The sequence below is a fragment of the Pelophylax lessonae genome (assembly GCF_965119305.1).
Source record: "Pelophylax lessonae genome assembly, chromosome: 7".
Classification (NCBI taxonomy): domain Eukaryota; kingdom Metazoa; phylum Chordata; class Amphibia; order Anura; family Ranidae; genus Pelophylax; species Pelophylax lessonae.
This window is the reverse complement of record NC_138774.1, coordinates 73,885,498-73,897,939: the sequence shown is the minus strand read 5'-3', so window position 1 is coordinate 73,897,939 and position 12,442 is coordinate 73,885,498. Positions and strand designations below refer to the sequence as shown.

The window sequence follows — 12,442 nt, the reverse complement described above, 5'->3', positions numbered from 1 at the left end:
CATTTATCATTTTCCTTCCACTTTACAATTAATTGCCACTTTGGCCACGTTGGTCTATCACATAAAATCTCAATAAAATACATTTATGTTTTTGGTTGAAACATGACAAAATGTAGAAAATTTCAAGGGGTATGAATACTTTTTCAAGGCATTGTATAGGGCCAACCCCTCCTTTTTTTTTTTTTTTTTTGTCTGCAATGCTAAGAATTTGGATACGTGTTTAAAAAATGTTTTGATTTGATTTTAGTCAATCTTTTTGCTGGTGGGTCTTTTTGTAGTTATTTACATCCTTTTCTGTGGTGTTCCCCGATGCCTCCTCGTAGCCTGGGATGATGTAGTCGGTTCATCACATATATCGTTTGTCTGGTTAATTTTGTGTGCCAGTATGTTTATGTTTAATGTGTGTTTTTTTTTTTGGCAGACAGGTTTTTTGGTATTACTTTGTATATTGTAATGTGTATATGTTGGAATTATGTCTGATATATAACAATATGTAAAATTCTTTATTTTCGTGCGTTATATATGATTCTGTAGGCTATATGATTGTAAATCTTTCTTTCATTTTAGATGTATTCTGTTCTAAAATATATTCTTGCCTAAGATATTGTTAGCCTGGGTTCACACTACTGCGATGTCAGACATCGCATGTGATTCGCACAGCATTGCTGTGCAGATCACATGCAATGTCTGTGCATGGCTGAACTCGTATTGGATTTGCGATGTGATGTCTGTGCAATACAGTTGTATGGCCGAACTCTCATTGGATTCCCACAAAATGAGTGCAGGAACTCCCCCCCCCCCCCCCAGCACTGGAATCGGATCGCATGGGTGTTCACACCCAATGCAATCTGATTCCTGTCCTAATTCACAGTTTGCATTGCGATCTGCAAACCGAGCTGGGGGCGTCATTAACTTTATATTGACACCTGCAGCGGTTTGCAGAGGGCAATGTGAACTGCCTGAGAGGGAGATGCGATGCGGGAACCGGCACTGGAATCATGCTGGTTTCCACATCGAATATGTGTGAACTGGGGCTTAAAGTCCTCAAGATTACCAGCAAAACTTATAGACGAACACACAAGGACACAATGGTCACTTCATATAATTTTTATGATTAGGACTATGATACTGTGAATGATGAGCTATTTGTAATAAACATTGTTTTTAATGAGATACTGCTCCGTTATGCCTAGCGGTCATCCTTGAACTCCCGTTATTTTTCTGTTATACTGTATATTTTGGTTGCAATTATATTGTGGGATGATGACCTCCGGGCAATAATTTGTATATTTTTAATAAATTCACATCCCTACACAGTTTTTTCTTTAAATAGTAATTAAACATGTTGTTGCACAGGGATGCACAGGTGTTCCATGCATATCTGTGCAGGCAGTCCCACTGATGTCAATTGGGACATAAAAACTGCATGGACAAGCCACTGATCCCAATTTGATATCCTTTAGGGTGTGTGACCCAAATTCACACAGCATGCCTTTGGGAACACAAACCTAAGCAGATGTTAAATTGGGGGAAGCAACTGCTGCGTTCAAGATGACATCAATGGGACTGCCTGCATGAGGATGCACAGAACACCTGTGCATTCCCATACGGGTAAACACAGCCTTTCATGGGGGTATGCAGTGATACGTCCCAGTGTAAATAGGGCCTAAGAAAGGTAAACTAGATGGGTAAAAATGTATATCACACGTATATCAGTTTAAAGCAGAGCTCCACCCAGAAGGGGAAGCTCTGCTTGTTTGCTTCCTAGCCCCCCCCCCCCCCCCCAAATTTGGCACCTTTCAGGGGGGGCGAGTACCTGTTGTTGACAGGTCCCCGCTGTCACTTGGGAGTTCGTCCCCCCTCCTCCTTCCTCCGCCGCCAGGCCATTCAGAAGGAACAGCGTGCTTTGCGCATGCGCAGTAGGGAACCAGCTGTGAAGATGCAAGGCGTCACTCTTCTGGAAAGATTTTTTACAAGATCTTGGAGCATGTGTGTGGGGTTCAGTCAACAGAGCATTTTTGAGGTCAGATAATGATTTTGGATGAAAATTCCTAGCTCGCAGGTAACATTTCTAAAGGTACTGGTAGGGTTGTGACCAGGGTTCTGCTCAGGCCATTTGGATTCTTCTGCACACAACTTGTCAAACCATGTCTTTATAGACCTAGATTTAGGCACAGTCATGTTGGAACCAAAAAAGAGTTTCTCAAACGATTACCACAAAGTTGGAAACACACATTTGTCTCTGAATGCTGCAGCACTAACAGTACTCATCACTGGAAACACTGGGATGTGTACACACTTTCAATCATATCATGTAGTTGAATTGCCATGCTGTTTAGTTTGGTAAGACATTTCTTGTGGTGAAGTGTAAGAGCAGGTGCGCTAAACTAATGTGAACTCCTTAATCAAATGAATGATTAAGCTGAAAGAACAAAATAATGTGAACAGTGCACCTGTCACCTAAGCTCAACAAAATCTTGTGTGGTAGATACAAAATATGGTTGGCCTGTGGAACAATACCAACCAGTACAGGAGACTGATCAAATAAACAGTTATTTCTTGTGTCCTCTTACGTATAGGGTCAAGGCCAACGTAGTTCACATTACTATGACTCAAGTCCACACATTCTATTGGCACATCCTTATATTTCAAAAAATCCAAGCTAATCCGTTTCTGAACAGGTCGGACCCAGTCCTGGTGACCATGGAACCTAAGGAAGACACCAGTTATTCCCACAGAACAAAATGAACAATGCTGCAGGAGTAAAACATCTACATCATAATTGGGAATGTTGCCAACCTTCAAAAGCACAAGACAATGCACCAGAATTAAGATATTGTTAAAAAGAGAAACCCCTGGTACAGGTATTTCAAAAGATGTGGGCTAGTGGAAAGGATGATTAAAAAGCTGACCTAGTTGGTAATGTGTTATAATCGCATCATAATGGGAAGAGAACTACTTTGCAGAACACTCAATAGGCAAGACGGCATACCTCCCAACCCTCCCTGATTCACCGGGACCGTCCTGAAAAGTGGTCCGTGTCCAGTTGTCCCAGCGAATCAGGGCTGAGTTCCGGAATGCCCCCAGGGCTGCAGGGTGGCTTGGATCCCACACTCCCTGAGCAACACATGGCAGGCGGCACCTCCCCTGGTTGCCTCTGACACACAGTGCAGAGAGTGGAGTGCGCTGAACCCGCCCCTGCTCCTTCCTGTGTTTTCCTGTACACAGAGTAAGAGGCGGGAGCAGCACACCACTCTGCCACAACACGGATGATCTGAGGTCTGTGATTTATACTACTACACTAACTTGCAGAGGAGGGAAGCATGGGGAGAGGGGGGGGGGGGTTGATGGTGCTGGGATGGGTGTTTGCGTTGGGTGTGGGGGAGGAATGGAGCTGGGATGGGTGTGGGAGGTGGATGGTGCTGGGACAGAATCAGGGGGGGGTGGGGGGGGGGATGGATGACGCTGAGATGGGTGTAGGGGATGGATGGAGCTGGTATGGGATCAGGGGATCTGGGCGATGGACAGAGCCAGGATGGGATCGGGGGGGGGGGGGGCATGGGTGGACAGAGCCGGAATAGGATCGGGGGACGGGTGGAGCCGGAATGGGATCTGGAGATGGATGGAGCCGGAAAGGGATCGGGGGACGGATGGAGCCGGAAAGGGATCGGGGGACGGATGGAGCCGGAAAGGGATCGGGGGACGGATGGAGCCGGAAAGGGATCGGGGAACGGATGGTGCCGGGATGAGATCGGGGAACGGATGGTGCCGGGATGAGATCGGGGAACGGATGGAGCCGGGATGAGATCGGGGAACGGATGGAGCCGGGATGAGATCGGGGAACGGATGGAGCCGGGATGAGATCGGGGAACGGATGGAGCCGGGATGAGATCGGGGAACGGATGAAGCCGGGATGAGATCGGGGAACGGATGGTGCCGGGATGAGATCGGGGAACGGATGGTGCCGGGATGAGATCGGGAACAGATGGAGCCGGGATGAGATCGGGGAACGGATGGAGCCGGGATGACATTGGGGGAACGGATGGAGCCGGGATGACATTGGGGGAACGGATGGAGCCGGGATGACATTGGGGAACGGATGGAGTCGGGATGAGATCGGGGAACGGATGGAGCCGGGATGAGATCGGGGAACGGATGGAGCCAGGATGAGATGGGGGAACAGATAGAGTTGGGATGGATGGAGCCGTGATGGGATCGGGGTTAATTGGAGCCGGGAGGAGATCGGGGAAAGGATAGATTTGGGATGGGATTTGGGGGGGGGGGGATAGTGCCAGGATGGGATCAGGATGGTGGATGGAGCCGCAATAGGATTGGGGTGGTGGATGGAGCCAGGATGGGATTGGGGGGGGGGGGATGAATGGATCCGCCCCCTGCAGTCTGTAAATTACACACTCCTGCCCCCTGCCTTCTGTTCATTACACACTCCTGCCCCCTGCCTTCTGTACATTACACACTCCTGCCCCCTGCCTTCTGTACATTACACACTCCTGTCCCCTACCTTCTGTACATTACACACTCCTGCCCCCTGCATTCTGTACATTACACACTCATGTCCCCTGCATTCTGTACATTACACACTCCTGTCCCCTGCATTCTGTACATTACACAGTCCTGTCCCCTGCATTCTGTACATTACACAGTCCTGTCCCCTGCATTCTGTACATTACACAGTCCTGTCCCCTGCATTCTGTATATTACACACTCCTGACCCCTGCATTCTGTACATTACATACTCCTGTCCTGTGCATTCTGTACATTACACACTCCTGCACTATATACACAATACTGAACATTACATACTTCTCACCAAAGTCTCAACAGTTGCTGGTTGCTATGCAGTCCCTGACTATGTTAATGAAGTTCTTTAAAGGTAGGCTCAGACAAAGCAATCAAAGCATAATTTATACGTACAAGGAAGCCTGGGTTTTGTTTAACCACATCCCTTAAGCCCCTCCCACTGCTAAGCGATTGGCTACGCCCACATTTTACTACAGCTCGCATTGTCATTGTCCCTTTTCCAGTGTCCCTCATTTCGAAGTTCAAATGTTGGGAGGTTAGAAGACAGGGAGATATTATACTTCACTCTCTGGGCAGAAGCATACGGAGTATGAGATTTAGTTGAGATATTAGGAATGCAGAGGGAAAGGGAGAGGAAGAGAGAGTGGAAGAGAGGAGAGAGATTGAGTAACTATAGATATGGTTTAAAGCATAAGTAAGAAAACAAAAACAGTACTTCTTTGCTGCGACAGGTTTACTATCCATACCTTACTCCTCCTTTATGTATCAGTGTGTAGTAAGCCGCACCAATAGATTTACCATGCACAGCCTCTATGCTGTGGAACCGCCTGAAAACAAGAGAAAGAAAAAGCAGTGAATGTGAATCATTTATGTAGATAGAAAACCTAACGCCAACCCACAGGCCTTTTATAACCCAAATTCCAAAAACATGTTACCTATCCATTGAGGATGTTTACGGAATGAAATACATAAGGTTGGGGCATGGATTGATGACGTCATTGTGCACACACGCCGAGCAGGGTGGCATGCTGGATTGTTGTATGTGAGTTTTTAACATTGTCCCATCAGTACATTATTTTTAATAGTGGTTTTAGCAGGATTATGCACTATGAATCTTCATTTTCTAAGAACATATTTGGGGTTAGATCAAGTAAAATCTGACTTATGTACATCAGTCCTTGAGGCTGCTGCTGCTAAAACAAGGCAGGAATCTGCAAGACCGGAATGTTGGGGTATGGGGCAGCGAAAATCTCAAACAACATGTGACATCACATGATATCCCAGGAGGTATGAAAATTAGCTCCTACATGTGCTGGATAGTAATAACCGGTTTTTAATTAGACCTGTATTGCTAAGAAGAAGGGTTAAAGTTATACTAAAGCTAAAAACGTTTTTACCATTGTTTTACTGCATTCTTTGCATTAAGGTAAAAAATATTTTCTATTTCTCTACACTCCCACTCCCCCCATGTGAAGGTAAAGAGAAGGGAGAAGAGATCCAGTGCTGTGCATGGTTGCATCTTTTCTTCCTCTTTACCTCTTCAGCACTCTAGCAGCAGCAGGCCATTGGTTCCTGCTGCTGTCCATCAAATGCAGTGAGGAGGAAATGGGGGTGGGGCTAAGTGCCACTGTGTAAGTCTATTGGGCGCGGCTCCATAGACACACAGCTTAGTAGCGCGTAGACACTGTGTGCCTCCATAACAAGCAGCTTGCTATGGGGACACACAAAGAAGAGGAGAAGCCAGGACCGCCAGCAGGGGACCTGAGAAGAAGAGGCTCCAGGCTTCTCTATGCAAAACCAACTGCACAGAGTAGGTGAGTATAACAGGTTTGTTATATTTTTTTTTCTACTTTAGTAACACTTTAAAGTGATACTTAGACCCCGTTCACACTGGGGCGACCCGACTTGCCGGGGCGACCTGTGAAGTCGCAGTGCGCAGCTCACACCGCGACCTCGGAGCGGCCGGCACGGACTTCATATCATTGAAGTCAATGCAGGTCGCTCCAGATCGCCCCAAATAAGCTCAGGGCCCTTTTTCTAAGTCGGAGCGACTTGTGTCGCTCCTATTAGAACGGGTCCTGTGCTGCTCTATGGCAGGCGACCCACGGCGACTTGTCAGGCGACCAGGTCGCCCCAGTGTGAACGGGGTCTAAATTCTCGTTTTTTTTTTTTTTTATTTAAAAACAACAAAAACTTGTTATACACACCTGCTCTGTATAGTGGTTTTGCACAGAGCAGCCCAGGCCTCCTCCTCTTGGGTACCTCTTCAGCCTGGCCCCTCCCTCCTGCTGAGTGCCCCCCAGCAAGCAGCTTGCTATGGGGGTACCCGGGCTGAGCCGCAGCTCCGTGTGTCTATTCAGACACAGAGCCGTGGTTCAGCCCCACCCCCTCTCTCTCCTCATTGGCTCACTTACTTTGATTGACAGCCTACTATGTGTCTTAGCCAATGAGGAGGGAGAGTCCCGGACAGCCAAGTCTCTTGTGCAACAACGCTGGATTGAGATGGGTTCAGGTAAGTATAAGGGGGGCAGCAGCACACTGAATATTTTTTATCTCAATGCACAGAATGTATTAAGATAAAAAAAACCCTCTGCCTTTACAACCACTTTAAGCTCTGAGGAATCTGTGTAATGAATCGGCCCTAATACAATAACCTTTGAAGTTATAGGCAAAACAAGCTGGGCTACTCACTCATTCAGCTTTCCAATTCTCCACTGTTTCCATTGGTGGTTCCACTGCATAAAGATATCCATTTCAGCGACATATAGTCTCAAAAAATCCATGACCTTCTTCTTAGTGTCTGGGACTGAGGATGACGAACTGTGACGGGCAAAGACATATCCACAGAATGGCCGAAGACAAAGAGTCTTGAGCTGGTGAAGATTATGTAAAAGAAGCCAATGAGCCAATACTTCCCTATGTGTACATTTATTACATGATTATTTGTATTCATGTTTCCTACGTATATATGTTTTTTCTATGGTTTCTTTTGTAGTTTCCAGGTTACCCTCACTCCTGATAAAGTGGGGTTCACCTCCAAATCATGTGGAGAGTCTACTCTTTCCACTTGGATTTCCCGCAAGCAATACTAGTTTTGAAGTTACATTTGCATTTTGTATTGCTGATCGAATGAATGCATAATATATTACATGTATAGAGGGTACCATTGTAAAGCAATAATTCTTACCTGGAACATACCGGTCTGTGACCGGGGGGGGGGGGGGGGGGTTTAAATGTTTAATAAGCTTGGTTTTATATTTTCTATGAAATAAAAGTGTATTTAAACGTTTACATGGTGCTGCGGCACCCGAAAAATCAATAATTTTTATATAAAATAATCTTTCTAGTTCATATGAAGATGCAGTGCTGCCGTGCTGTTATCAGTCCAACTAACCAAAATATATCTAGAAATCATCTTTTATATTTTTTTTTTTCAATTTAAAATTTTTCTGAAAATTTGCGTTTGCTAGAAGGCTGCACAAACAGTGGGCGACATAAAAAAATTGAAAGCTGTAGGCATGTGGCATAAAACGCCGCTCAAACGGACACAGTGCTTCAGATGTGGATATGGCTGTGTATGGCTAGCGCTGCCAGACATGTTTCGCCCCGACTGCTGAGGATCTCTGTGACCAAGCCCCAGCAGGCGGGGCAAAAAAAATGTCAGGGGGAGTGGCTAGAGCAACACTGGCTGAGGCCATACACAGCCATATCCACATCTGAAGCATTAGGTCGGTGTTGAGCAGCGCCTTATCCCACATATGCCCACACTTCAGAATTAGTGAGTGACATCGCTCCCACTCTGAATATCTCTGTACGGACACCGGTTATCCTCCAGCTTTGAGTGGCACTTTAAGTTTACACATGATCATAAAAAATTTAAACAGCCACTATTTTATTCTCCAGGGCCCCTGCTTTCTGAAAACTTTTCTGTAATCTTTCTAGCAAAAAAAATGCAGATATTAACTTGCATGTGAAACCATTTTAAAAATGGCCGGTACACAATTAGTAAAGGCATTATAAACCTTCATTGTCATTTGTTGGCTTGTGCATTACATCCTATAATGATATAAATCTTCACATTTTCTGCTTGTGTTCAAACATGAGACACGCAGTATGGCTCTGCACAGGTTAATACAATGTTTCTCAACTCCGGTCCTCAGGGCACACTAACAGGCCAGATTTTAAGTATTACCTTGGGGAGATGCAGACTAGAATACTGCAATAACTGAGCAGCAAATGATCTCACCTGTGATGTATTTCAGTTATCTTGCAAACCTGGCCTGTTAGTGTGCCCTGAGGACTGGAGTTGAGAAACACTGGGTTAATACATGGCCTCTCTCTGTAGTGTAAGAACTGACACTTCCTGTGAAGAAAATGCTACCTTCTTTCTCCACCTTTAGACGATTCCTGAAAACTGATCTCTTTAGGTAAGCCAATTCTGCCTTCACCTAAAGACAGAACATTTATTTTCTCCATCAACACATCCCCCAAAACTATTACCTTTACATCACTTGCCCCTCCATTTTAGATTGTAAGCTTGAACGAGCAGGGCCCTCTTAACACGCTTGTATTAAATTGTAATGTAACTTTTCTGTCTCCCTTTATATCCCTGTGTCCAACACATTGCCAGACTGATCTGTGTGCAGCCCATCATGTGTTGGGCTGGGTCTGCCAGCTTCTGAGCATCAGAGTGGCAGTGGGGTGAATGATCTCAATGTTCCAGCACTGACAAAGAATGTACTGTGAGTTATCTCTACCTCAGAGTATAAGTAAAGTTCTGGCCTCTGGGGGGGGGGGGGGAGGAGAGAGGGAGGGGGAGAGAGAGAGAATCAGGTATGAAGTGACCACCAATGGTGGAAACGGAGGGGATAGAGCTCAAGTGGTTGTAAACCTCAGAAATATAATTTGAACACAGCATATCCCTCTATAGTGTGCACGTGTCTCAATCCAGAGTACTAAGTGTCATTCCTCTCTGCTGCCTCTGTCATGAGCATGAATCACTTCGGACAGGTTTTCCTGACACCAAGAGAAAAAAGGTGACAGAGGAGGGACCTCCAGCACACAGCCTGTGATCGACAGCCTCAGCTCTGTTCCTGTGTGCTGAGGGAAGGAGAGGATGGGGGTGTCTATTCCCTCTAATAAGCTATCCCCTCTTCAGTCTATCATAAACGCTGCTGCCAGACTCATATACCTTACCGACCGCTCACTGCCTGCTATCCCTCCACTGGCTTCCCATTTCCCAACGAATAAAATTCAAAACACTAATAACATACAAAGCCATTTCCAACTCTGCCCTAAGCTACATCACCAATCATGTCTCCAAATATCACCCAAACCATCCTCTCTGCTACTCAAGACCTCCTGCTCTCAAGTTCCTTTGTCTTCTCCTCTCATGCTCGTCTCCAGGACTTCTCCAGAGCCTCTCCCATCCTCTGCAACTCTCTACCTCAATCTGTCTGGTGATCTCCTACTCACAGTTAGGTGATCCCTGAAAACTCATCTCTTCAGGGAAGCCTATCATACCTCCGACTGACGTTTTATCACTTCTATCAACTCATCTCACAGAGTTATAACCTTCTGTACAACTTCTTACACCCTCTTAGATTGTAAAGCGCTGTGTAAACTGTTGGCGCTATACAAATCTAGTATAATAATATAAATAAAAATGATAATAATAATCAGCTCTCACTGAGCTCTGCAGAGTGTAACTACAGCTCCCCACCCCCTGCTTTTTGAAAGCTAAGACAAGCTGTATAATCTCTGGACTTTTGAACAGATGTAGAGTGGTGCAGATAAACAGGTAAAACGTAGGTAGGATTGGTTTTATTTTTGTGTATCACCTGAGGAGAATCACTTCACTGGGTATATGGAAGGGTGAACAACCACTTTTAACTTTACTGCTAACGACCACAAGTGAGGAGGGTGTGAAACAGCATTACAACTGAACACCAATGTTGGGTTTTCTTCTTTGGGTCCCCTCAGAAGCCTGTCTAATAAACTCCTAGTGAGCATTACCCAAGTCCTGTCTTCTTGCTAGGACATGAAAACCATTGGCTGCTCACTCCCTGCTTTGCAGAACTAAAAGCCAATTGTTTTTGCATCCTAGCAATGAGACAGGCCGTGGAGGATGCAAAATAGGAGTTCATTAGTCGGGCTTCTGAGGGGACCCAAACGGCCTACAGGTAAAACAATATCATCTTACGAGGACTTGTAAGACCTTCTGGGGCAGCACAGGCTATTTTCCAAAAAGGTGAACTTAAAGTGTTTCAAAACCCACAACTGTAAAATCAGTGTGTATATGCAGTAAAGCATGCTTGGTATACTCACTGTGGAACCTAATGGGTTAATCTTCCACATTGTGTAAAAAGGATGTTTGATCCTGTCTTCTCTGATCCTCCCCTTTTTCTAAGGTCCCAAATCCATCTCCACATAATACAGAGCCTCAGAGTCACTCTGCACATGCTCAGTTTGGTGTGTATTGCTAGAGAGTTTTTTTTTTTATTCTTTTCTGGGAGCGTGCATGTGATCAGCACAGGGCCAATCAGCGCTGTCCAGACAGAAAGTCAGGGGTTATGCAGCCTCATAGGAAGTCAGAGAGGAATGAAAACTTCTCCCACACGCTTTAACCAGACACTGATAGAAGTCACAAAAGACTGCTATATACTGCTGATGAGAAAAGGTATTTAGCAGTTTATATTTACTAAAATAATTGCATTTCCATGATCTGTGTACTGTGGGAGATCAGATTTAGACCATGCAGGGTCCTGGGTTTAGTAACACTTTAGGTCAGTATATTGGTAAGTCGAATTCTTATTGGACAATAGCCATACATTTTTTCATGGGTTGAGGTGCATTGCATCAAGTTAGGCAGACCATTCAATATGAATCAGCTGTTTTGTGCTTCAAAGCAAAACTATTTTGGTCCTGCATTTTTTTTTCTCTCCGTGTGCAACAATACATACTGCAAAAAGTGGGAGTAAAATAAGCATTGGTGTCAGAGGCTGCAACTGTAACTCCAGCAACCACCCCCTGCGTGTTATCCCCCCCCGCCTGCTAGTGTGGTTTCTCCAGCTGGCTCATACAGCACTACAAGATGTACCAGTTGGTGGAGGGAACCACAGCGGCAGAGGGGGGTAGGAAGCATTCAACTCATCCGTACGTCAGCTTTTCAATACAGGAGCTGCTGGAAAGGTAAGTACTTTTTATTTACATGCGTACTTGAAGTAAAAGGCTCCCTGTGATAAAAGAGTGACTTTAACCACTTCCTGCCTGTAGAACATCATACGACATCCTGGACTTTGAGTGGGGATATCTGGATGATGGATGCACTTGTAGGCAACATTCAGATATTCTTTTCATCCGGCCATACCCTGCACAGTAAAAACAATCATAGCAGCTGTTCAGCTGCTTGATTGTTTTTACAAGTGGTGGGAAGGGATGTCTGACCCCCCCCCCCCCCCCCCCGCCGCCCTATGGTGCTTCCACGGGCTCACTCGTGCAATTGGTGAGCCAGAGAATGGATCCGCCGGCAGCAGAAGTTTACCATAGAGCTGACCCAAGCCCAGATGGTTCCTGGCCGTCAATATGACTCTCGGAGGCCGGGCGCAACATTATGACGTCACGTCCAGCCCCGGCAGATGTAAACACTGCTGTGTATTCATTTTTTTTTCTTTTGATCTTAGTCTTTCCTGCCTAGAGGAGAGATGTGAGGTCTTATAGACCCCTAATCTCTCCATAAAAGAGACCTGTCATGCCCTATTCCTATTACAAGGGATGTTTACATTCCTTGTATTTGGAATAAAAGTGATCCAAAAAAAATAAAAATTTAAAAAGGAAAGTGTAAAAAAAATAATAAAGCACCCCCATCCTCGTGTGCTCGCACCTGCATATGTAAACGGTGTTC

General features: G+C 45.5%; 1 protein-coding gene across 1 annotated transcript in view; it reads right to left on the bottom strand.

Moving 5' to 3' along the window:
- The window catches only part of LOC309560361 (distal membrane-arm assembly complex protein 2-like), a 45,535-nt gene that overhangs the window by 28,372 nt on the left and 4,721 nt on the right, over nucleotides 1-12,442 (bottom strand). The window contains exons 2-4 of the mRNA XM_082263989.1: nucleotides 7,231-7,412; nucleotides 5,286-5,366; nucleotides 2,574-2,710 (exon numbers count right to left, since the gene is read on the bottom strand). Of these exons, the coding sequence (XP_082120115.1) occupies nucleotides 2,574-2,710; nucleotides 5,286-5,366; nucleotides 7,231-7,412 (400 nt within the window). The remainder of the gene's footprint in view (nucleotides 1-2,573; nucleotides 2,711-5,285; nucleotides 5,367-7,230; nucleotides 7,413-12,442) is intronic.